At 37.2% G+C, this 27987-nt stretch overlaps 1 protein-coding gene across 1 annotated transcript in view; it reads left to right on the top strand.

Moving 5' to 3' along the window:
- The window catches only part of Diaph3 (diaphanous related formin 3), a 475768-nt gene that overhangs the window by 276187 nt on the left and 171594 nt on the right, over nucleotides 1–27987 (top strand). Inside the window, exons 23-24 of the mRNA XM_029469353.2 lie at nucleotides 8946–9070; nucleotides 14986–15150. Coding sequence (XP_029325213.1) covers nucleotides 8946–9070; nucleotides 14986–15150 — 290 coding nt within the window. The remainder of the gene's footprint in view (nucleotides 1–8945; nucleotides 9071–14985; nucleotides 15151–27987) is intronic.

Here is a 27987-nt window from a genome sequence, read left to right as displayed (position 1 = left end):
TGATAAACTGCTGTGGGCAGAATTTGAACTGTTCCTCAGAAACCCATACGTTGTTAGAGAATATAAAAATCTTGAGTGAAATTCTTATTAATTTCTTTGAACTACCTTAATGGATGACTATAGCCGCATGTCTGCAAATAACAAGTTTATTCTCTCCCATATCCACACAAGCTGTAAATTCCATGTAAAAGTAGTTGCAACAGGCCATTTTTCTAGAAAGGTTCAAGGAAAAAAATTGCATTCTTTTCTTGCCTTTTTGTGAGTTCTTGGCTTGTAGTAGAGCAGTGTACACTTTGCCTTTATCTGTTTGGCTGCCTTCTCTTTTAATATCTGGGTAGCTTATCCTCTGCCTGGGTAACTTGTTAGGAATTGTTTTATATTGAGATAGATACTCAATTCCATCTATGAAAACCCTGATTACATGGAGGTCACATTGAGATTCTGGGATGATGTGCATTTTTTACAGGTACCTTTCAACAAGCTACAGTTGTTCTTATTGACACTATCTCAACTTCATGGAGTATGGCCATCACTTCTAGTATCATGAAGCAGTCAAGAGAAATTGCCCTTGTAGTTATATTTGGAGTTCACTGGACTTGAAATTGAACTGATTTCATTTTTAAGGGTCACTGTTGATAAGCTGGTCAAATTTCCAGATACAAAATGCCTTTAAATTCATAAATTCTTCAGAATTTAAGGGATTTTTATTTACAGCTATCATAGCTAATAATTTTAGATGGCAAACAAAATGTCCTCAAGTTAGATATTAGAGAGTTTGCAATGTGGGAGAAGCTGCTCTTTCAAATCATTACCATAGAAGCTAACCAGCTCGAGTTCAGATGCCAGGTTCCTAGAGGTACCCCCTCAGTGAGGTAGGGGTGGTTCCTAGAGGTACCCCCTTTGATGAGTTAGGGTTGATTCCTATCCCCTTCAGTGAGTGGGGGGGACTTTTGGGATAGCATTGGAAATGTAAATGAGGAAAATACCTAATTAAAAAAATGAGAAAAAAAAAAAGAAATGATGTTGACTCACATTCATATGTGAGTCTAAAGAATTGGTGTATAACTTTACACATGTAGAAGAGCACTATACTATATATATGTGTAACCTTCATCTCTCTGCTCACAAGGGTCCATTCTTATTATGCCTTATGTCTTATTATGACTCACTAGTGAGGCGCATTTGGCCTATAAATATGTCTGCTAATATCAACAGAATAGCAGTTTCCTAGCAAATAACTTTGACAATACTAAACACTTAATGAAGGAAACAATGAGGACCTAGCAATTGCTTTTGCTGTTTTGAACTTAGAAGACATGAACTCTTACTCTCAAGCAGACACTGAGTAGACTGTGTGCTAGATACTTGTCTCTGTAAGAGCAAGCTTTCTAGTGAGCATCTAAAAAACTAGCTATGAAAACGAATTTACCATCATTTTACAAAAGGTTTTGTCTCACCTCATATGGAGTACTGGCGGGCTATGGGTACAGAGGTCTGTGTTATATGGAATTGTCCATTTTAGGTGTGAGAAGATGAGTACTGAACATAAACCACAGAAAGTGATAGGATATGTGCATCACTAGGCTAGCTCTTGGTGAGCAAAACACTGACATATGTGTGTAGCACAATGTCATTAGGAGTCTTTTTATTGCTACATGTTTTAGGGTTTTTGTTTGCTTGGTTTGTTTTGTTTTTAAAAAGAGTAGTCTTCAGTGTTACCCCATGTCTTTAGGCTGTCTAGTTTCGGGTTCTTGGTCACCTAAGCAGTGTCAGGTATGGGTTCTATCTCATGGAGTGGATGTTAGGTCAGATCAGATATTGGTTGGTTAGTTCCACAGGCCTTGGGCCACCGTTGCCCTAGCATATTTTGCATGCGGCACACCATTATAGACCAAGGGATTTCGGGCTGAGACAGTACTTAGGTTCCCCATTGGTAGTATGCAGAGTACCTTCCTGTACCAAAAGACTGTTACACAACGGTGAAGACGCTCTGTAGGCACCAGCTGGGTATCTTTATGTTTATACGTTGTATGGATGTTGCCTTCAGTAATTTGGGCATTGCTGTCTATTTGTAGTGAGCACCCTGTAGACTTGGCAACAGTCTGTGTTGTTTGCAGCTCCCAATAGGACCCCTTTGGCCAGCAAAACCAATAGATATAATGTAATTCAGGTATTGAAATCTACCTTTGGTTACAGGCGATGGAACACTCTCACCCATTATTTGCAGATTTCATTTGCATCTCCTTCATCTATGTATGTGTTTTAGGAAGTTTCTACTGCATTAGGTTTTCATGCTACCCCTCAAATTGCCCTTAAATTTTACTGTCTTTCCTCCACTTCATTTCCCTTATTCCACTTGACTCTGCCCCTACAGTTCTCAATCCATCCCTAACTATCTTTTCTATTTCCATTTTCTAAGATCTATATGCTTCCCTCCCCCCTCAGTTTCTTACTTCATAAGGAGCCACCTGATGAAGTTGGGGACTGGGATAAAGCCATAGGTGGCAGAAGATGGTTTGTGGGGAAGATATATGCAATCCACTGAAGATAGGTGAAGGGAGGATGCACGAGGCAGTTTGCTGCAGAGCTGAGGTTTAGACTGGAATATTGGATTTGGAGGGAAGGAGCTAGAGTTGCAGATCTGTAATTAGTGTCCCTGCTTCCTTTATACTTCCCCTGTGGGCCACTGAAAGGCAGAACCATCACCCTCCAGTATATGCACATGAAATTCTTCGTTACCTGTAGGGGCCATTTTGACTATTGATAACAACCATCCCTTCTGTGAGCTATGGGATTTAATTTTTGCCTTTTTTTTTTTAGTATCCGTTGATATAAAATGTTTTCAAGTTCTCACATTTCAACATGATGTCCGCTAGTTGGATTTGTCCCAGAAATACAATTTTCATTCAGAGATCCTTCCTCCCTTTAAGTCCCACATCCTTCTTGCAGAGTAGAACAATTTGTTCTTCATATAAATGTAAAATTCCACTGCAGAAATATGTGCTCTCTGTTTTCTGATGTTACTTTTAAAATTTCTATTTTTCATCATTCATTCTGCATGCCCTTCAACAAATATAAGCCTTTCTCTGACAACAGGATGTGGAAACCAAACCAAACAACAGAAACCTAGATTTCAAGCCTAGAATATTAATCTTGATCTTCAGTTACTGTTTGTACTGTAATATTGTAACAATTGTCTTTCCTTGTAGACCTCATTGATGTCAGGAGGAAAATGCTGTTAAGATTTATTGGTGCCTGTCTTGTCCATTTGACTTTATTATTTTTAACTTGACAGTCATAAAATATTATGCAGCTATTATTGCATTATAAAGGAAAAGCTAATTTGTTGACTGAAATTTGTTTCTAACCTAAAAAAGTTTCTGTTCATGGAGGAAAGTTAATTTAGTACAAATGTTTAACTTTTCCAGTGGTAATAAGTTTTTAAACTTTTAATAATGAAATTATTTTCTTATGTTGTATCAAGGTATATAAGTGTAAATATGACATTATTTAATAAATTGGTTAGGAAATGATAATCAAGGTTCAAGAGTACTTGTTATGGATCATTTTTTTTATTACAAAGATTACTAAATACTTCCTAATCGTTTTAACTTAAAATGCTCTCATAATATTGTCATGATATTTTTAAAAACTTATATTCATTGTCGCTTTAAGTTCAAATGTATATGTCATGATTTAAATTCTAGTCTAAAGCCTCTTCAACACTATTGGTCTGTTCTGGTCATGGTGACAGCATGCTTGACAAAAGGCTGACAGATGTTCATCAACTAGATAGTAAACATCGTTTTACATTTTATTTCTCTTAATTTTATTAGAAAATGCTCTGATAAATTCAAAATTTATTCCTCCAACAAACATTTAAGGATATGCATATATGTTATATTACTGAAGATACAGTAATATATCTTTTGTTTTGGACAAAAGAATAAAACTTTCATAAAAATTATAATTAGAACTGTTAACACATTTAGTGACATAGATGAAACTCAGTTCTGTCTTACTAATTGTAAAGCCAGTCTCAAACAACTGTGCGGTGCAGGATATGAAGTCCTCTTTTACAGAATTGCCACCATTGGGGGACAAGCTGCATAAAGTGATATCTTTATAGAGTGCTTCAGTTGCAAAGGCTGAGACACTTTATGGTAGAAGCATTTGAGTGCACGTCCTGGTGAACTTGGTAAGGCTTGGCTTTTGGTATAAGGCCAAAGATAAGAGTAATGCAGGACTGGGATAGGCAGCACAGGTGTAGGTGATGCATGACCTGTATGGAATCAGGTACAATGTGGATGGCAACCTATAGGAACAACAGAACTATAAGTTATATTTTACATTTGAGCATACTTTATAAGAGATTATCACCTGTATTCTGCCAGGTTGTATGTAGATCTTGGTTCAGATACAAATGTTATATAACAGACATCTGGGAATTAGTATGGAAATCCATATGCCAAGTGCAGAAATGGTGTTGGAGAAATACAGGACCCTGGAGGGGCAGGGATGTTTACTTTGTCTGAGCATAGGAGCAAGATGCCTGTTGTATGTATTTGAATATTATATATGACTGGGAAGGTTCGAAAACCAGCAGCTTTGTGTACAGGAAACAACTTGTGGTGGCCCTGCCATTCCTTTGTAGATGAGCTGGTTGAGGACTGGACCTTAGGTATCTGAGATGGCATATCTGGTTGAATCTTCACTAAAAGAGCCAAGTTTATACCAGCTCTGTTTTTATTGTGTTTATTCTGAGGAATGGCAAAAGATTCATTTCTTAGTCCAGAAATGTGACAAAGTTGAAAGGTAAAGTTAGGATGAGCTTCTCGGAATCCTCAGATTTATAACAAATTCAGGACTGATAGCTGCCTGCACTTGAAACTGATATTGAAGCCCACCCCCAACCCCCAGCAGAGCTGAGAAGCTTACCTGTGCCTTAGGCTTGCTAGCCAAGCTCACTACTCTAAATCCCCAGCCCCTGAACTGGCACCTGAAAGGGGCATCCTCTTGTGAGAGTGAGCACTTGTTCTTGCAGAGAGCATGCTGTTCACACTCTAGCTCATATACAGGTACGTCTGTGAAGGAACACCTCTAGAGACTATACTGTTGAAAAGTCCCCTGTCTATTTCAAATTAGTCATGAAAAATCATCTTTGAGCCTCAAGGGTAAAAGTTTGTTTGAAGAAGAACAAAAACTGTTTATAGAAATTTAGTAATTACTGGACAAGAAACTGCCAGACTGACTCTTAAAATTCTTTAGTTTTACTCATTTGATGGCTCCAACCATTAGACTGTATTTTATTAGCCTGGAATTTACACACTTTTTTTCTCTTCCAAATGTGTTTTGGTCCTTACTTAAAAGCTAGCAGTGAGAGGTTGGTCAATTACATTTAAATTCACTTAACTACAATGTACGAGTAATGTAATCAAAGAGTGCAGATGAAGCAGAAGAAATGGCTTAGTAGGATTTCTGTTTGTAGAGTAGACACAAGCACATTTTATAGGGTAGCTTAATTATTCTGCCTGGTGGCCTTAAGTGTGCCCCCTAAGAACCTCTAATGATTTGCCAGGAACACAATGACTTTCTTTACACTGACTTCCTCCCTGCCACGGTGTCCTGTTGACCTGCAGTTTAGTGGTCATGGTGAACACTATGCCTTTCCTGTTGTTTCTTAGATGTTGCCATCACTTATTTCAGCATGATTCATCATTGATTATTCACTTCTACAATTAAGAAAAACACAATATATTCCCCCATTCCCCAAAAGGCTTCATCCTACACTAGACGATTTAATATCTTATGGAAAGTCAGTGAGATAAGAATTTGAGGTGGCATACTTTTGTAATGTTGAAATTGAACATAAAAGAAGTTGATTTACACCACAAGAATGCAGTCCTCAATGCACTATACAGGATGGTTCCAGAAGCCTTCTGTCCAATATAGACTAGTGTTCCAATGTATTAAATATGTGAGTAAAGGATGTGGACTTTACCATCCCCTCCCTCCTGGTCCTCAAGGGAGAGGAAGGAGAGGCTGTCAAGCTTAGGTTAGGCATCCATGGCCAGTGATTTAATTACCATTGCCTTGTAATAGTATTCCAATAAAGACTGAAGCGAAGCGCTAAGGGAGCTTCCTGGTTTGTGAGCCTAGAGATTTCTGGCAGGAGTGTGGCTTGCCTGAAGAGAACAGGGAGCTCTGCTGGATCACCTATTCTCTGTAGTAGGCTTCTCCTTCCTCGGGCTGTTCATGCATTGTGTCCATTTTAATAGCACTACAGCTGTAAGGATTGTAATTTCTCAAGTTCATGAGCCACCCTAATGAACTTTGGAACTTTAAGGAAGGGCTTGTAAATTGTAGGAACTCGAGTTGTAAAGAGTTAAGAGACTCAGTTGGTGTTGGAAAAAGTCTGTGTGGTGCAAGAAAACAACCACCAAAGTACTAGCAACCCCCCAGTAACAGCTCCAGCTGTGTTCTTTCTCAGCATGTGGCTTGTGGCTTTTGTTTCCCAAGTGTGTTCTCCACAAGCTCACAGTTGTTGACTTCTCTGTCAGGAACCATTGTCTTCCTTCTTGCTTTACCTATTCTACAGGTAGTTGAGGGACTTTATACCTACAGAACCTTTGGCAGCCCTCATTAAACAAAGGTCAAACCTACATAAGCACACATTTCACTAAGTAAATGTGTATTCAGTCAAGCTGCAGGTTTGTGTCTGCTTTGTTTTATAGGTTAGGCATATTTCCCAACATGTCCCTGGTATCTTTTGATTTATGAGGGTCCTCACACTCCTATTTGTTGTTGTCCTTGATTTTCCCCTATATTTTGGGCATGTGTTTTTGTATTCAATAGTAAGATATTGTTTTAGATGTTCTTTTTTTAAAAAAGTAACATTGCACTTTTGAATTGTTTATGCTTTTCTTAAATACTAAGCCTCGGTTCCCTCATTTTGTAAATTCGGAACACTAATGATACCTAGATTATGATGTGAGAGAGGCAGGCAAAGGTAACGTCATCATTGATACTGCTATAGTCATAAAATATAATTCATAGCACAAAGTTGGTACAGGACTCTAAACTTTCCTGACCACTTATTTAGTTAATAAAAAATAATTTGTTTTTTAAAATCTTTTCAAAATAGCATTTTCAAAGTATAAAAACTGAGTCAGCAGTGAGATTTCTTGAATAATTGTAAAGCACATGCTAATGACACATTAGAAAGGGGACCAAATAGAGGAGGAGAGCAAAAGGTACCCTTTCTGTAATTCAGGGAGAAAGCGTAAGGAGTAGCAAAATAAGCACTTGGAAGTAAAAGACGTAAAGGAAGCCTTGTAGATCTGGTGGAGGAGTAGCCATGGTTGCGGACACATTGATGGGCAGACATAAGATGACCTATTAGCACTGGAGCAGTGTCCAGCAGCATGCTGGTTGGCAGTAAGAATGAACCTCGATTATTACATTAACTGCTGTCATAGTGGGAGGATTCCATTCAAACCTTTGTCTCTGTTACCTTCTCGTTTACTTTTAAATTGGTAGATAAAGCTGAACCTACAGCCTCCTGTAACCTAAGCATAGACTGTTTCTCTAGGTTCTGTCCTTAGCCCTATCTCATTTTGAAAAGCCTGGATAGGATATACACCAGAAATTTAAAAGAGAAAAGACAAATCATTTGGGAAAATGTACATGAATATAAATTAAGAATGATTTCCCATTGGTCTGAGCCAAAAGCTATAATATCATTCTTCTGACAACTGTTACATGTAACTCAGTCATATAACTCAGGCATTGTGGTATTTAACAATTAGATTGTTAATTAAAATGAAAGTATATGTTAAGATTTTATTAAAAGGTATTCATGGCATTGTTGTTTGGTATACAACTATATAAAAATAAAACTACCATTTCATATTTTTACATTTTTCATTTTTTTGCTGTTGCATTGTTTTTCAAGAACATAAACCATTATTGCTGGGTTTTGTTGTAATATTTCTTTGTTTCTTTGTTTGTTTGTTTTAAACCATGTTCCTGGGTATTTTGATTGATTCACTGGCTATCTCCACACTTATAGGTAAAACTTGCACTCATTCTTCACAAATAATTCATTGTTAGAAAATGAAATTTTAGAATTATTGTATTAATTTAAAGATATCATTTTACATAACTTAATAGGATTTTTTATTAAAATTTATCTGAACCTAAAGCAAATCAATATTTAAAAGTCATTTTGAGGGTACACCTTCTACTTTATGGAATAGTTACCTCTTATTCATGTAAAAGTGAACGAGTCTGTCAAGATTGACTGCTTACTCTTTGCAGCAAGGCCAATTCTTTCCCAATGGCTCAGCTGTCCTGGTTACTATGGGTTGTTCATGTGTATTGACTGGGAGACCATTCAATGCAAAGATGCAGCCTGTCGATGATTAGATAGTGCTCAGGTACTGGTAAGGTGTCTTTGTGATTTAGAATGTCATCTCCGGCCTCTTCATTCCTATGAGAGACTAGTTTGTCCAATACAGAGATTTTTTGGCACATTCTTCCCAACTATTCACCAGTTCTCTTAAGAGATTTGTTGGGGAACATGTAACAGTTATATTTGAGTTCATTACTTCAGTGAACTTCCTTTGCTCTTCTGTGACTAGATTCTTCTGTTGTGTTTGTAGTGGTTAGGATGTCTACTTTTAACCATTTGCTTCTTAAGTGTGGTTGGCTTATGTAGAAACTTCCTGTTTCTCTATTTTATAAAGAATCCATTGTCTGATTTCCTTTATATCTGGATTTAAAATTCAAAAGGTTAAAAATTAAATTTGATGAAACAGAATGTTTTAGAATGCATTTTCCCACTATGAGTTTTTTTTTTTAACAAATGTTTTGTTGCTAGATTGTTGTACCTTTTATATATTATAATTTTGTCCTTTCAAGACATTTAATATGCTCTCTTCTAGTCTCTGTAGAAATGCTGGAAAAGAACTTGAAACAGATGGGAAGGCAGCTTCAACAGCTTGAGAAGAATTTGGAAACCTTTCCCCCTCCTGAGGACTTGCATGACAAGTTTGTGATAAAGATGTCCATATCCTTTTGATATCTAAATAAGTTCGTTGTCAATGGATCTACAATTTCATATTGTTTTAAGTTTCTTTTTATAACTAAGATACATTACATAGTGTCATATCATTAAAGGTTTAACTTGTATCTTTCAGGTAAACTTAACTAGGCTGTATTTTATCATAAATAATACACCAAATATTTCTATGTCTTTTTACCTTTTGTCATCTTGAATGATAGAATGTTTATTCAATTTTCTCCTTCTGTTTGCCCAATTCCATCTGATAAAGATATTAACACTTAGTTTGAGGAAGTTTGAATCTAATGTCGTGAAATGTGACTTAGCTACATTTGAACTATTTCAGGAATCAAATATAGACTACAAAATCCCAACATGCCTGACTACTCAAGAATTGATTTACACTAGAAATTAACTCTGATTCCACATAATGTAATGTCTCCGTTACAAGACTCTGCCATTCCAAACTATAAAAGGGAGCTTGTCCTAATTACTGTGTGTGCATGTTTTCTTCCGACTCAAAATGAAGGTAGTGTATGTAAATTGGTAGCATGGAGGCTTGTGTCTTGTTTGATTTATACTTTGTATACACTTGTTTTTGGTATTAGTAACTTTGCCACTTAGTCTCTAATTAGTAACTGAAGTAATGACCATCTTTAATTCCTGAAGCTAATGTTGAGTTGCTGTGCAGACCACTGTATGAAATCAGCAAAGGGTATCTTTTTCATGGTAATGAAGTATTGTTATATGCATTATTAAAATCCCATATGGATATCCGAATTTTATACGAAAGGACAACCCAGTTGTAAAACGAGGAGTTATAAATAGACTTCCTTAATACTTTAAACTGATATATTTGAAGTAATATGACTTCCTCTTTTTACTTCTCCCTTGACATTTAGTGAATCAGAAAATTATTATTTGGTTTGTCATAGACTTTATTGTATGTGCTTTCAACCTAATTGTGAATTAGTTCAATTTTATCTTCCTTCTCTATCTTTGTCAGGAAATATCATAAAAATGCACTCAGTAGCAATCAGTTAAGGGTAATGTGTTTGTTTCCTCTTGAATCTCATCTCCCACCCAGCTGCTTTTTAAAGCGGTTGTCTCTATAGACTTGGTGAGGATTTATTTTCCTTTCTCTTTTTTTAGACTAAAAAATTAAGTAAATATCCATCAGAAGTATAGATTTTCATCACCCTTTCAGCTGACAAATTATGCATTTTACTATATGTATATTGCAGTTATATTTTTATAATTATGCTTGAATTTGTTTCTGTTATTTTTATCATGTTATCACAATCACATGTGATGACTGTTGTTGTTGTTGTTATTTTTTGCTTTTTTAACCCTTAAGTATGTTAACTGAAATTGTTGGGTTTTGTTTGCTATAGATATAAAAAGCATCTTATAAAAATTTTGATCCCATGTAGCTTTTGGTCATACACTGCGAGTGGCTAATTAGGAAGCTTGGGTTTCTCAAACTAGCACGAATTCCTAAAATCCTGCTCCACAGATGGTCTCAGGACATAGCCCTGCCTGTATTCATGTGACAAAGTACTGAATGCTGTCGGCTTCCTGAAAGGTGTGCAGCTCATAAAACACAGACAGCAGGAAATCAGAACCGGGCAGGATGAGGCTTTGCTGGAAACAGTTTTTCATTCTGAGTAAAATTACCCTCCACGGACAGGAGAGCTACTATATCCTGTCGCTAAATATCACAACCTAGAAGCCTCTAATGAACTGATTAGCATTCCCATGTCTCTTGGAAGTCAGATATATGAACAGTTGGTGCACTTTGCTATTGACAAAGCTTATAATCATAAATATTCTCTGCCAAGATTAGACTGCACCCGTTTGCTCTTCATCTTAGTTAGACATACTAGTTTTGAAGTAATTAAATTCATTCGTTGCAAGACTTTGTTTACTTTAATTAGGACTGACAAGTCAAATTTTGAATATTAAATGAATTTATACAGATCTTATTAAAATGGCAAATTGTGAGCTTTCAGGATCTTAGAAAATGGAAGGGTTTAGAAGCAGAAATGCACAATGAATTAAAATGTACTAAATTTGTTATTTGCTCTCAAACTTTGTTGATGATTTATAACTAAATGCTCATGGGTTGAAGCCTATAGCAAAACTTTAGTTCTTTAACCAATTTTGGAGGAATATTGTATATTATTTAATTTGTAAAAAAATGTATCTTTATATGTAAATATTCACTTTGAACAATTATGATTCAATAAGGTATTAAATATTCTACTAATTGAAGTGTTTTAAAGAAATAGATTGTCTTAGGGTTCCACTTGCTGTGAATAAACACCATGACCAAAAACCACCTTGGGGATGAAAGGGTTTATTTGCCCTACACTTTCAGATCACAATCCATCAGCAGTGAAAGTCACAACAGGAGCTCAAGCAGGGCAGGGTCCTGGAGGCAGGAGCTGATGCAGAAGTGATGGAGGGATGCTGCTTACTGGCTGCTCTCCCTGGCTTGCTCAACCTGCTTTCTTATAGAACCCAGGACCACCAGGCCAGTGATCTAAACACCCACAGTAGTCTGGGCCCTTCCCAATCAATTACTAATTATGGGATGTTGGGTCATTGAATAGATGGATTTTGTTTTGTTGAATTTGTCTTGTGTGGCCACTATCTCTTTGTAATTTCTCTTTACTTTTTTCTTTATTTTTCTGATTTATTTATAATGACTTTTAAAGATGAATTCAATATGCTACTACTGGATCTCTTTGAATCCAGTTTACATTGACCTTCCCCTTACTCCACTCTCCAACAGCTTGGTGTTCATTGTCTTACAGATAATGGCCTAGGTCTCTTAGCCAGCCCCTTCATCTTAGCCAGGATTACCTCCTTTCTTGTCTCAGTTAGCCTCTGCCTCCCTGTGTGACAAAGAAAGGTTAATTCGACTCATGTTGATTATTATGGGATGTTCTCACCTTTTTGTACTTGTCTGTCTCCACATTTTATAATTAATATACATTGCATGACCACAACCTTAGCCTATTTTGTTAAATTCTGTTCTAAGACCTACAGGTACAGGGAACTTAAGAGTCTTTCTTGAAATGGTAGTCTAGGTCCAAGGTTCTAAAAAGGGGTTGTCAAATACATTAGATATATGGATCTCACTGAAGTTGATCCTTGAACACTATGAAGGATTGTGCATCTCCCTCCCTCCCTCCCTCCCTTTCCCCTCCCCCCTGTGTGTGTATGTATCATGTATGCACACACCTATGTGTGTGAACAAGTCTTTGTGCATCTGGAAACTAGAGATTAGTATCTTCCTCTGGCTCATGTTAAGAGACAGGGTCTCTTCCTAAACTGAGAGCTCACCCATCTGACTAGGCCACTTAGACAGTGAGCTACAGCTACATACCTGTGCTACCTCCCGGCTCTGAAACTATAGCTCTGTGCCACTTGACCTGACTTTTTCCATGGGTTTGGGGATCCCCACTCAAGTCCACATCCTTGCACAGCAGTCACTTTGCCAGCTGTTTCCTGAGCCCATGGAAGCAGTGTGATCCCGAGGATGGCAATGTAGTAATGGTCTACACAGAAGTGTGACGGTAGCTGTAGAGGAAGCTGACTGTCAACGGTCATGGTCGACAAGGACTACAGTACAAGTTGTGTTTTAGCTAGTTCTGATTACTTGTTCTGAGATCATGTGAGCACAGATCTGCAGCTCATGTATCTTCTGAAGAGTACAACAGCTGTGATTCACACAGAAAGACATAGGTTTCTTAAAACATAACGGAGAGGTAATGTGTGTGGCAGTAAATTTGCACTATATCAAAAGTTTGTTTTGTTGCATATTGCCTGTCTTTCTGAACAAATAGAGAGCTTGATGTTAGGAAAAATGATACAGCCCAACCATTCCTGACATACACATTTACTTCTCTTTCCTTCCTTCCTCCTCCCTGTCTTCCTTCATTTTCTTTTGCTTTCTTTTAAACCCACGCTAACCTCATATCTGTAGTATTAAGCCTGCCTAAGCCCACCAAGCACTAAGATTACATATGTCAACCAGCATGCCAGTCGTGGACATTTTGTTGAAGTAGAGTTTAGGAGTGGACACAAGGACATCTAGTTTGGGTTCCTCTTTGAGATGGTGATAATTATTCTTCCACTGTCCCTTAGAGAGGGCATTCTGAGCACATTCAGAGCATTTAAGTAGTATGCCTTATTCACGTAAGCAGTTACTCTGCTCTATCAGACAGTTGTTTCAAACTTCTAACGATTAATTTGGCTATTTGCACTTCTAGCTTTACTATTTTGATAATTCCCATTACTCAAAGCTCTCCTTCATTTCCTTTTGGAGAAAATTGTTTTATACACAATAATGATAAGAAAATCAACTTAAAAACCTCCTGACTGTTAGGACAAAACCATGTCATTTCCGTGGCTCTGGCTCTTAGTCATCCTTTCCATCCCATCTTTCAATGTAATTGCACTGTTTTCTAAGTGTATGCAGATGCACTGCTGATGTTTCCTTATTAATAGTCTTACCTCATAACCTACACAGCACCATTGTTTTATTTTATACTCTTTGACAAATGAATTTTTGACAATGTCCCTTTCTCCACATGTTGGGAGAAAATTAGTAATATTTGTGCGTTGCCTTTTGTTAAAACTCATGTAAGCCGTTACCTGGGCAGAAAAGAACAGGCATGGAATCCCCCAGAGACCCTCAGCCAAGCAGTTTCTTCTTAAGTCATTATATCTCAACTATATATCCACATGCATGTGTGCGTGTGGTTTTGTAAATAGAATATCATGACATTTCACCAGATTCCTGAGGAGACCTTTCGGACCAAAGTTGAAACAAAGTATTGGAACAAATGTCCTTAGGCTGTCTGATCATAGGCAAGTCTTTCTTCAGAATATGGTGCATATTTTATACCAGATTTTCTTAGTAGTTTTTGGGGGGTTTTTGTTTTTTTTTTTAATTGAAATTAAGGATGGCCTATTGTCTGTTTTCAAACTATTTTCTATTACCAATGACACACAATTCTCATATTACTATACAGTCTTTCAGAGTTGTTTGATTTTTATTATCAGAAATTTACATACAATTACATATTACATACAATTCTCATATTACTATACAGTCTTTCAGAGTTGTTTGATTTATATTAGCAGAAATTTGGGTGAAAACAATTTCAAATGTCTATCTCCACATTTGCCTACTGTGTTTTCTGTATCCAAGGGTAAATTTTAGTCAAGTAATATGTATGAGAAACTATGTAAGAGTATTTTAGAAAAGAATTTACAGCATCAATTTACTATCCTGCTCTTAAAATCTTTGGCTGATACTGAGAAAGTGAACACTCTCCGGTGTTCATGGATAGTCCCAAATGCCTGACCACTTTTCTAGGCAAGCTGGTAGAACTGCCTGTCTCGACACTGTGTGCTCTAGGTGACCCTGCTCCTCCAGTGTTTGCGATAAGGCTGTTGAGGCAGGGAGATGAAGGCCTGGTGTACAAGCACAGGTTGCAGAGGTGCTATGCATTGACCTTAAGCTGTTCAACTCAACTGCTTTTCTCTGTGCCCATATTTCTTACCTCAGGGGATTCTAAGTGCTGAGTCTTAGTGGCTGAACTAGAGTCATTGACTTCACAAGTTGCATGGCATAGATTATTATTATGATAAGTTGGAAAAAAATTCCTGAACTGAACTATGAAAGACAGATTTTAAATATATAAATATTTATTTGGCTATTTGCCAGAATTAGTTTGAAATTCAATAACAGTTTCTCTGCTGTGTGCCATAGAGAAGAGACCCTGACAGCCATTTTTGAGTTTGAAAGATGGGTGATGAAAAACTAGAATCAAATATGGAGCCAGAAATGTTTTCATATAAAGCATTGCTTTCTAAATTTCAAAATCCTTTAACTTAGTATATACAGCTTCATTATCAGTGCGAGCGAGCAGTATGAAAACCTCTCCACACTACTGGGCAGCATGACACAATTGTACCAGAGCGTAATGGGCTACTATGCTGTCGACATGAAGAAGGTTTCCGTGGAAGAGTTTTTTAATGATCTGAACAACTTCAGAACTTCATTTATGGTACGTGAAAATTCTACCTTTGTTTTCTGAAAAGTGCTCTTGCAATTGTTCTTTCCCATTCTCTCTGTAACTGTGATATTTAATTCTCTTCTTGCTTTCTCTAGCGAAACCTATCTTTTCTGGTGGTGCAGATCAGCTTTAATTTTTTTCAAATTTTAAGTCTGTTGAAAAATATGTAGTTTGTTCTCTTTCGGTCCTTTTAAAACATGAAACTGTAATCAGAAATTTTGATTGAAAAAGTGACAAATTCTGAAGTCTTTCATAAAGGCCCCCTCCTGGCTGATTACAGGGCACACTTATAATAAGTTTTTGGCTATGAATTTGCTTCTTTATGCTTAAGATCAATTTGTATTTTGTGGTATAATTTTACCAAATTCCGTGCAGCTCCTGTGGAGCTTTCCCCCTCCTGTTTTAATGCCTTGTACAATAAGCCCCCTGCCGTCTCCCTTTGAGTAGGTTTTACATTCCTACAGTTTGCTTCAGACTCTTTAATAGGGAGGTCAGGTCTTTGAGGTAGAATCCTTTCATTTAGGTATTAAAAAGATCTTTTGAAAAATATTAGCTGATTAGATGGGGGAAAAAAACCACACACACACACACACATTAAAGTGAGAGGGTATTGTTGCTTCCCTTGGGAGACAGGGAATACTGTATTGCAAGGGAAAAATTGTTATTCTTAATAAGTAGGGAAATCATTTTTGTATTTCAGCACACATTTTGTGAGGATTAAAAAGTTTTGAAGTATAAAGAAAAGGGTGATTGAGTGTAGAGCGCTGCTTTTTCATGTCAGGCAAACTTTGTTGTAACTTTGCTGGACTTGGTTATAATCACTTAAAAATGATTTGATGAGCCTTTAAGGAAAACCTTCCATTTATTTACTAACATTTTTCATTCTGTTTTCGCCAAACATTTAGGGGTCCTTTCAATTGTTTTCATTAATGCTGTGGACTCATTTTGTCCTCTTGTAATTCGTGTATGTGTCACTTCCTGTATAATGCATTGGGTTGGATTATTTAACGACTAATGAGGCACCATTGTTCAAAAGCGTTTCAGTTTGAGAAAGGTAGACTTAGATTCCAGAATGACGTTAGCATTACTTTATTTGCTTTCACTGATCGATTCTGCACATTAGTGATGAAGGTTTATTTTGTATTATGAGAGGAAGGATAGTACCAGGTCCTTGGTCCAGTCCCACTGCCGAGCTGGCAGGCTTCCCTTGGAGCTTTCTCTGTTTCAGGCCACTCTGCCACCCAAGTTCAGTGGCTAACATGATGCTCCTTCTCTACTTAGCTCCAGCCCCTTCCACTCATTGACCATGTGTTCATTCTGCTAAGGTTAGAGTCTGTCTGATTCATCCTCATGAGTCCAATACAACCCATCACTTAGGTTGGTTAACTTTGGGATATCCCATGACCAGTGGATGTCATGCTTTAATGGCTAATGTATTCATTGTCAACCACTTTCCATGTTCCATCTTCACTTATTTAAACTTCACCACAACCAATATCTATACTCAGCACCCTTAGCCCATCATTCTAGAGCTAGCCATAAGCCAGTATGCTGATCTACATTGTCTGGCTCCAGATTTGTACCATATAGTCTGAATTGTGAGAACTAATAAGTGTGTGGTATCCAGAACACTTTCTAGTGGTACTAAGTTGATATCTAGCCTCTCCTTCCACAATAAAAGTCATGACCAATTTCACTTGTAGTACATCATTTAATTTGTAATGAATTTATCTGAGCCATTTTTGAAATAACTCTGCTTTTGAAGTAAAACAATTAAAAGCTATCCCTGTAGTATACTGTTGACCAACTTAGATCATCTCTCCTAAGTATTACTACAGTTGCAACTAAGTCATGTAGATATTCTTCAGGTTTATATTTCTGTTCCATAAGAGCCTTGTTATAATAGCTAAAGAGGCAACATCTGTTACAGATTGCTGCCGCAAGCCATGTAGACCAAGAGGAGAACTTTTCAAGATCTTGTAGCTTCTGTGAAGAGCAGCTGTTCACTTGACAGTGCTTTAACTCACCCAGTTTAGACCAAGAGTTCTCACATGGGAGTTAAGGTTTTGTTGCTGTCCTTTTCTTCCACAACACGGCTCTGTGCTTACTGGGCCCCAGTCTGTTTAGAGCTACTGCTCCAGCTTTTCCAGAAATGAGGGCTAAGGGAAGGAGAGATGTAATTTTGTTCATTCTTGTTGTCATTAGCACCAACAAGAGGAGAAAGCCTCAAGCACACTAGTGCTTGAGCTCCAGCTTCTCTCTAGGCTATGTGTACTGCATGGGCACACCGAGTCCCAGTGAATCTTCACGGTGCTGTGTGAGCTCCAGCCTTCTGCGTAGACGATGCTGAGGTGGAGAAGCCCAGACTGATAGAAAACGGGCTTCAGCTCTGAGAGGAACTACCTGTGATTCCTTTTTAAAAAATTGTATATGACTCGTGTCAGGCATAGGGGAGGTGAATGCTATGGAACATGTGTAGATGTCAAAGAACAGTTTGGTGGAGAGGTCAGTCCTCTCCTTCCACTACGTGGGTCCTGAGGATGGAACTCAGGCCATCTTACTTGGCAACAAGCAAGCCTGTGTCTCCTGGAGCAACTCATTCCCTGAATTCTGCACTTTTAATGGCTTACAGCACCCTGCTGTTAAGTTTACAAGGAAGCTGAAGTAATGACTTAGGGTTTGAGAGGTGTTGGTGGTGTTACCTTCTTTTGACAATTTTTTAAATGGAGCAGACAGCATCCTTCATTTCTTTATTTTATACTTACCCTTTCCATCGATGGCTTCATTGTGGAAGATACATTTGCATGACTGTTTTGTTTCCAGAATATAAAATGTAAGTTTGAGGACAGTGACCTTGAAGCCTGGCTGGAAGAGGGAGAAAATGAAGGTGGGTGGGGAATCTGCCTTTCTGCAATGTGTTTCTGTGGGACTGGGTCAAGCATAAAGGTAGGATTGGAGGTGCTGGGTGAAATGACTGAACCGTCAGCTCTGCCAATTGGTGATCTGGCAAGCATCAACCTTGCACTCATCTGGTGACTCATTGTTCTCTCTTCATGGGCTCCTATCAAACTGTCTGTAACTAGGAGATGATGCTGGTGACCTCATACCTTTCCTTATCTTATTCAACAGCAGAATCGTATTCATGCTTGCCTGTGAGTTTAAACCTGATTTTCTTTTGTCCTTGTCAGTGTAGCCTTGTCATGGAATGTGTCCAGCCCACGTTGTATCCTAGAAGAAAGAGATCTGTGCCCTGGTTTTACTCACCTGGTCTGAACGGCAGGATTTTATCTTTAATGCTTTCCTTATCCTGATGTGGCTTCCTTTTCAGTGAAAACTCCTTTGCTCTTAGGTCTCCTTCCTCAGAATTATTAGCACGTTTCAACTCTTTACAAACTCAGAAGCAATGTCATCTGAGTCTTACATAGTTTGTTGAATGCCTCACTTAGGAAATATTCTTCTGCACCCTTCTCTTTTGACCTTTTGTTGTCTTTTAGGTAAAAGGTTTCAGACAAATTATACATGCAAAAAAAATCTGTCATTTAGCATTTCCAACATACTTGAGGACTATGAATTCTTTAATTGTTCAGTGTCAGATAATTCATATGGAGTAGTTTTGTGTGTGTGAGTGTGTGTATGTATATGTAGCTTTTGAACACAAGTGATTCCTGAGCACAGGAATGTTTTTCTCTTGAGCTTGCACTGCACTGAACATCCATTTCGAATTCTTAGTGTGTAAGACCCTGAGATCTGAGATTCCACTTGTGGCTAGGATTTAGAAGGCATCTAGAAGCAGACGTTGCCTTGTCATTATTACTACCGAATACCCCAACTTAGGGAAGTGTTATATTTTGCCCTTTTCCTATTTATGTATGTCTACAGATGTGTCAGATTCTGAAGTTCTGTTTGCTAGTCCATGAAACCCATTTGGGAATCTACCTTAGTGGTAAAGCACTTGCCTAATGCATTGAAGGGCCTGTGTTAGGTCTGCAGCGCTGGGAAGAAGAGAGCACACAAAACCCATTATGCTTCTTCTTTTATCTCCCATGCATATATAAAATTCCTCTTTGCATTGCATGTGGTGGCAGTCTGGAGATGGAGTGGTTTCTTCATATTATAAGTGCTTAGTGAATCTTCATCCGATAAACTTTACCCTCACTGTTTTGTCTGCTGTTGTGAAATTTAGCTGTTGGTTTCACAAATAGGAAGGGGTTGGCTGTCATGAGCAGACTCTAGCATCTAGTACCATTCACTGAAATGTGTCTTTGTAGATTATTAGTGACAGTAACTTGGAAGTTACTTATTAACCTTACTTAACCAAATGCACATATAACCATACAACAAGCTAGCTCTGTGCAAACAACAAATATGGTAACCTGTTTCTCTGTAACAGTATAGGAACTGTAGGTGTCTCCCTCCTTTTTCCACACCCTGAGCAGAGGAGACACCCAGTTTGTGCTTAGCTCTGGCATTAGATTATTTCTACAGGTTATTACTTAGGTTTCATCCAATTAAGATTTGACGTTCAAATTTTTGGCAAACATTAGTTAATTTTTTGTTTATATAATTGAAATATACATATAGTGAACCAATAACAAAGCAAGAATGTGTCCTAAAATTATCCTGTATCTTGTAGTCAATTATCTCAGCTACTTCTACTCCATCATCCAACAAAAAGGCACTTGCTGGTGCTTTGTTTCTTTGGTTTGTGGGTTTTGTTTTGTGTTTTTTTCTCTAGGAGAACACAACTTGTTTTGGTAGGTAAATCGTTTCAACCACACAAATTTGATGCCTGTTAGCTCTGAATGCAGTTTGTGCTGACTGCTGTGGGAACCAGGTAGACAATAGAAGGAGGGCAAAGCACTGAGCATGCTCTGAATGCCTCCTGAAGTTTGGAGACTGATATGTTTTATGTTGTCAGGGGCAAAAATATCATGTCCAAGTCTTATGATGGAGTGTTGAGCCAGCTTCTGTGATTATAATAGAAGCATCTTCAACCCATGCATATTTTGATGGGCTTACAATTTCAAAGTTGTATTTGGAGTCTTTTCACATAGGGCTTCTGTCTTCATTAGCACCTTTGTTATTCTGAGATCATACTTGGAGCTCTAAGGCTTCCCACAGAGAAGAAACTATTCTGAGTTTTCCCCCTTCTCATCTCTTGGTGTCTGTTTTACTCAAGCAATGTGATCAATCTTAGTTGCTTAGATTTTGACTTTGCAACTTTGAAAATATTTGTGATGATTTCCTAATTATGATTCTTTAAGTTTTCACAATGAAAATATACCCAGTGTAACTTAATTGAACTCTCTTCTTTCCTGATAAGATTCATTCTTACTTTGGATAATACATGTATTTGACAGACTGGTTCTATAATTTTAAATGATTAGTAATTTGTATTTCTCTTAATGAAGCTTTTTGTTCTGTCGCCCAATGAAATAGAAAAATGAAAATTAAAGGCTGGATTATTTTGAATACTAATAACAACATATATAGCATTAGCACACACTAATCCATGTGTGCATGGATATAACTGTAATCCATGTAACTGAACATATTACATTATAAACCAGCAAAGTGCAGACAGGAATGCATAAACTAGCATTAATATCCATACATCAAATATAATCCTCTCTTCAAACACATAACCAGGTCCAGACATACAAAACAGTTGGGGAGGATTGAAAAAGGTGATGAACTAGAAAGGCTGACAAGCAGGTTCATATGGAACATGGGGGTTTTAGTTGGCTCTTTCCTAAGAAAGGGAATTAAGAGTCGCTCAGCAAACTGCTGTCCTGTGTGCAGCCTGCTTCCTAGCACTCTGTGCATGCCATTCTACCCATTGGTTTGCCAGGGTTTAGGCTTATGATTGACAATTAAAAAGAACAGTGTATGTAACCATATTGTGCTTCATTAAAGACCCACTGTGCCAATTGAAATTGAAGTATTTTATTTACCTCAAAGCTTTGCAGACCAATCCATAGCAAAGTTATGAAGGGTCAATAGTGTTGTGAGTAATTTATTCACTTTGCCCTGGGTAACTTTATAGAAGAGAAGAGCTGGAGGAGGAATTGGGTAATCATGAGCACCTGCATAGCCACTGGGCTATCTCACATTTCCACTTCGGGGGATTCGTCTGTCCATTACCATGTTGTACTGGAACAGAGTGATCGGTAACAATTCAGTCCAAGTGCGGAGTTTTTCCTGCCAGAGTAGAGGGCATCCTGCTCACCTGTGGCATTGGTAGCCTTGTAACATGAGCCTTGGTAATTCTAGAACAGAACCAGTGGGTTAATTTTACAAAATAGGATTTCATTATTAATGAACTTACTAGGGTTGTTATTTATTTGTTTTTCTAAGGGGAGATTTTGTAGTTATTAATAAAATATTTTATGTGAAACTGAGAACCACATGCTTTTGGGTACCTAACAATTCTGTGAGTATGTATTTGAAGTATTTTCCTTCAATGTTACAAGAGCACAATTATGTCTTCCTTTTTTCTTCAAGTTAAAATATTTTCAAATTAAAATATTTAGAAGATGAATCCATCAGGGGTTTTTGAAAGCAGTCCTATAGCCTCCACATGAGGGTAAACACCTAAGTAAGGCATTCACTAGTGATATAGTAGATCCATATTGTTTGTTCACTCAGAGGAAGCTAGCTTGCTTCTGACAATACCTAATATCCACCCCTAGGAAGCATTGAGAGGTAACTTGAGTTGATGCAGTAGAAGACACAAGACAACAAGTGACTACTAGGCAACAAAAATTGAGCTCAGCGAAACCTGTTACAGAAATATCTCAGGTTTACATATTTGAGTAGATATAAATGTTTCAAGAAAGATAACTGAATGGACAAAGCTTTTTATGCTTTTTTTAAAAATAAGGTCTCTGGAGTTTTATTAAATGTAAGAAAGATACAAGATATTAAAGTAGCTTGAAAACATTGAGATATAAATATAAAGCTTTTTATAGAGTTAGAATAGAGATGAAATAATATATTTTCTAAAGTCAGTATCTATGGTTATTTATTCTTAATCTGTGATTGTATATTTTATTTTTATAACACTGATAAACATGCAAAATAATATATTGCTTTCATTTGAAATTAAGCATTCCTCATGCAGCTTAAAACATTACCCAGCTAATAGTCATTTTACAATTACTCTCAAATTTTAAATTACAAATATATACACACCTTAACTGCCTTCCCGAAACAGCTGAAGCACTACTTTGAGTAACATGTAGATAAAGAAACTAGTCTCTTTTCCAGAGTAAAATCCTGAGCACATTAGATTTAGTAATATTAAAACAATGTGCATACGTATGGAAATTGAGTCCAGAGAGGAATAATGGCTAGACTTGAGGTTGCAAGCTACATCTTGCCTTCCATATTTAATTCATCTCGACACCTTCTCTGCCAAGTCATCCCGCCTGCATTGGATGCTTCCACTTCACTCCCATTCAGCTTAGGGTAGCATCCTATTCCAGCATCTCTGAATAGAAACACATTCTCATAGGAGCTATGAAATTTGGCATTTTCCCGAGGCTTGATAGAAGCATGTAATATTGACAGAAGCTAGAACATGGGTCTTCATGAGTCGTGACTGAATAAATGTGCTTTAGGCACTTGAATGGTGCACACGCTCATGAGAATCATATTTAAAGTTAGTGATATAATAAAACAATATTTGTTACCATTCTGTAGACCTTTCATTTATAGTATGGAAGTGATGTAAGGCAAATATGTGAATTAATGTATTTCTTCAAATAGCAACATATATTACCCTTTTTACAGAAGCAATTGAGGCAATGTCACACATTTCTTAAGTTCCACATAGTCACTTAAGCAAAATATGATTTAAGATTTCCATCTGATTAGACTATACTATCATTCAATTATGTGAAAAAACTCAGATTTTTTTTATAAAAAATAAGTTTGTAAAAATCAAATTTCATATCTTGTATTATCAGTCATATTTTACCTTGTAAACTTTCCATACAACATATGTGTGGATGCTCCTTAAAATTATAAGTATCCAATTACTTTCATTTTATCTTGGAACTTAAAACATGTGTCTAAGGTACCCAAAATTATATTAGTGTGGATGAGCTACAACATCCTATAAAATGAAATGAGATGTATTATTCAGCCCCACACTGTTAAACACTGTGGAGAACTTCGCTTATCAGGCTGGTATTAAATGAAGACTCTGGATGATCTATCCTACAATAATTCATCCAACTACCTTAAGGCTCTTAAATTTTTCTTACCAAGCTTTCTCAGTAATCCGATGAGCCATTTTCAAATATTAGAAAGTTAAGGAAATATCCAAGGACAAAAAGGATTAAAGAGAAAGAGGAAAAGCATAGTTGTGAGGGACTGTGATGGTGGAGACCACGGCCTACGAAGAATAAGGACACTGCATAAAGCTTTTTAAAAAAGCATGAGATGGGGTAGGGCTGGGGTAGGATTTATCTCACTCAGGTTAGAAAAAGAAAAAAACCTTGTTACTTACAGAAGAAACATGGAACAGGGTGAGACCCCCCGCCCCCCTTTCCCAATTTTGTTGCAAGTGCCACAAAATATAGAATAAGGAGAATGAATGAACAATAAATATTCAAAACAGTACCTAAGATGTTTCAAAATAAAGAATCTACAAGTAGGAAGTACCATCTGTAACATACAAGATAAATAAATAATGTGAAACTCAAATCTGTATGTGAGGCTGGAAGATGGCTCGGATGGGAGGTGTTTTAGGAGTGTATACTATTCTTACAGAGGACATAAGTTCAGTTCCCAGCACCTACTTTAGCCAGGCAAAAATTAGCAGTAACTCCAATCCAGGGATATCCAATGTTGTTGCGCTCCATGACTTCTTGTGCCCACATGTGTCCACAAGAGTCTACACAGATATAGATAGCGAGATATTGAGATATCTTAATATAGATATAGATATATTCTATGAGTAAAACCACAAGATGCCAAATATAAATCCCCTTCTAAGCAAAAAACAAGCTATCATTCTGACACTTCCATGGATATTGGTTACTTTTGGTCAGTAGAGGAGTAAGCCAGTAAGTGCCTCCATATGGTGAAAAAGTGTAGCTGTTCTTCTCTTGTGGAAGAGTCTGACAAAGCAATGGAAGAGGTAGGCTATTTATGAAGTATCAGAAAGAAAAGAGTGTTTGGGTGCCCTGTTGTGCATGTGCCATTCAGTGGACAGCTGTGGGTGTAATTTTTTTGCCTTCTAGCTTGTTTGGGACAGAATGTATCTTGTAGAAAGCTTGCACACATTGGGCCAGCTGACCCAAGAACTTCAAAGTTTTCCTCCTATCCTTGCTTCCCATTTCCCAGAGGAAACACTGGGATTCCAGATGCTGTTCCCTGCATTTCTCACACAAGTTTGAAGGTAGCCAGCCTTGTGGGGCAAATGCTCTAGCCACTGAGCCATCTCAACAGCCTCTTTCAAATGGAACTTTAAAAACAGATTGGCAGAATTTTTCTTAACAGGCCAGATAGTATTTCAGGTTTCAAGGGTGTATTACTCAGTTAGTGAGTGACTGAAACAGCATAGCTTCATGACTAGAGCTGGTTCCCATAGGGCTGTGCTTATAAAACTGTGATCAGCAGCATGTGGTTTGTTGTCCCTTATTTACAGGAGCAGTTTTTAAAAAAAATAAGACTCATGAGGCAAAAGGCATAAGAACGAATGTAAAAAAATCAAATGACCTATACAATAAAATGTTAATTTGCATACAAAGGGAGACTTATACAACAGACTTATCAGTTGAAAAAGATCCGAGGTTCAAAGACTCTGCTGGATAGTTGGAAGAGAAGCAAGGAAGATAAAGATATGAATTAAATTCAGGGCTTGGATTGCTTGTATAATTTGATGAGTAGGATCATGTACAGGCTAGAAGTATCAGGTATAATAAAATCTAAATTGTAGGAGAGAATTTGATCAAGAAGTACACATAAAGAAAAAAACATAGCACAAGATAAATAATATAGAAGGGATAATCCAAAGTAGGACCAAGACAAAAAGAAATAAGCTTTTACAAGTTTGTTACTAATTTGGCAGATTTACAGGACCTGCTTAGACCCATGGGATGTAGAAAAGTCTGAAGTGACAACAGTTGGCGGGGAGGCAGGAAGTCCAGCAAGGCAAAAGGAAGGCATGCTGTTAAAGAGAGCTCTTAGAGCAAATGCGGTTGCTTTATGAAAATGAAAAGCTACCTCACCTGAAGCATGCAAATGGAAGATGTGCATGAGATAGCCTCAAGGGGCATGAGATAGCCCCAATGTACATGCGATAGCCCCAAGTGACAATGGTAAATGTTTTTGGCTTTGATTTTGGTTCTTCAAAACAGAATTTCTCTGTGTAGCCCTGGCTGTCCTGAACCTCACTCTCTAGACCAGGATGGTCTTGAACTCAGATCCACCTGGCTCAATCCTGAGTGCTGAAATTAAAGGGATGCACCATCACACCAGGCTGACTATGGAAATATTGATAAATTCTGTGGATAAATCCTGCATGTAACATTCATTATACTGGGGAAATTTACCAGTTCTTTTCTGGTTATTGGTAAGTCAGATGGAAAGATGCTAAAGACACTTTAGACGCTTCAGTATAGAGGCTGATGTTGATATAGGTACATAGCACCCAAGCGTTCATTAAGGAACATTCATTTTACTAAAGCAATTTGGAGCAATTATTGAAATTGTTTGCCTGACACTATGAAAGCAAGCTCAATAAATTTCTAAGTATCAGTTTTATTTCTTGATCTCATTAACATGGAATTAAAATTTTTAAATGTTGAAGATTTTATAGTGCCATCATTTTATAAAAGCATTTAAGTGGTTTCTGTCAAGAATATTATCATAGGAATAACTTTACAAAAAGATTATGCATCTGCCTCAGATGATTTACAAACACTGACCTTAAGCAACTGAATACTGAATTGTCAAAAACAACTTCAAGCCTCATGAAGTACAGAAAGTACCTTTCATGAAGTACAAATGGTACCTTAAAGATTTGCAGGAGCCAACAGTGAAAAAGAAGAGACTGTGCTTATGTAAAGTTTAAGAATTATTGTTTATGAATAACATTGTAAATGCTGTTGGGATTATAAAACAAATTGGCATGGTCATATCTAAACAACTAAGTTTCTTAGATAAAACTCAGCAAAAAAAAAAAAGAAAAAGGAAAGAAAACAAGCAGATATAATAGGCAGTTCACAGAAGAGGAAATAAATGCAGATGACTTTAGGATTCTGTAAAATGGTGCATCAATGAACTAGGAGCCAGAGGAATAGAAGATAGAACATGATGTAATACCACCTACACTGGCACGATTAGGACTTGTGAAACTTTGGGTGTTGTGTAATCGGGAGGTCTATGCTAGAGGTTGAAGGGTATGTTGGCACGCCATTTAAAAGCAGCTTACTGTCTTCCAATAAAGTCAGTGCAGTTCGAGGCCTTTGGTTCATCATGTCCACCAATATTTGAGACAGGAGTGATTTGTAGATTTTTATAACCATATTTAACATATGAAATAGTATTTACACTGTGGCCAGTAGGACAGAAACAAAGTGTTGATATGTAACATTTTGATACAAAAAATGACCTACAATACATAGAAAAACTTTGTATTGACCTCAATCTTTCTTTCACTTAAAAACTGCCTGCCAATAATTGTGTGTGTATGTATGTGTGTGTGTGTGTGTGTGAACACAGATAATTTATACTAATTTAGGAACCAGTTAATGACAAGCACCATTAAAGAACTCTTACATCTGTGTAGTTGCTGATGTATAGACATATCCATATTGTTTATCATAACTAAACAGTGGAAACAACTTAAAATCCACTGGTAGAATAAATTCAATAATATAGGTAAAATAAATAAAGTGCAAGTTACATCTAAAAGTGCAGATTAGTACTATAAACAATTTTTGAAAAAAGTTACTAGTTAACACAGTTGATGTTGAAATTTTTGTGAAACTTAAAGATAATGTAATAATATTAATCATAACTAATAAGGCATTTGCACTTCTAAATTTTACACACAACACACACACACACACACACACATCTTCATGCATTCACACACTTGTTTAAATTTACTGGCTTTGGACCACTTTGATTTCTCTGAAAATATGTATGTGATGTTATATATTTTAACCATTTATGAAAGAATTGTTCTAGCATTAGTTCTATGAGAAAACTAACTATAGGTGAGAAGAATTCGGAGCTCTGTGTCCCCCCTAGTGTTTGTTCTCGTGTTTGCTAGCAGAGGTGTGTACTTTGCTCCTCGTGTATTTGTTAGAATATATGAATATCAGTGTGCAGACAGTCATGAAAAGTATGTGACTCTTAGGAACTGGTTTTGGTTATTGGTTTTATTTGAAATAAACAGTCAGAATCTGGCTAAAGTTTCCAACACCTATATGGTCGCTAATGTAGACTAAGAGATCCACATATCCTTCCAAAAGGCCATGCACAGGAGTGCATCAGGTAACGCGTGCACAGAGAATGTCCTGCAGCAATACGTGGTTGAGCCTGGTGAATGGTATATGCATTTGCTGCCTGTCCACACAAGGCCAAGTATTAGAATTAATGTCTCATGGTCAACCTGTTGATATTTCTGAATCAACCTCCCCTACGAGCTTTGAATATAGGATTTACAGAACCCAGAAACAATTTTATCTAAAATAGCAATCATTCTCTGTTGAATTTTGCTATTTGAGGTACTTTTATTTCTTATGATTTGGCTTACAAGAAAAATCCCAAATGACTATGTGTACTGACTGTGTTGTTAGTTGAGAG

This window comes from Mus caroli, unplaced genomic scaffold (genome assembly GCF_978045245.1).
Source record: "Mus caroli unplaced genomic scaffold, Mus_caroli_1 scaffold_12, whole genome shotgun sequence".
NCBI classification, from domain to species: domain Eukaryota; kingdom Metazoa; phylum Chordata; class Mammalia; order Rodentia; family Muridae; genus Mus; species Mus caroli.
This window is presented reverse-complemented; position numbering and strand designations above follow the sequence as displayed.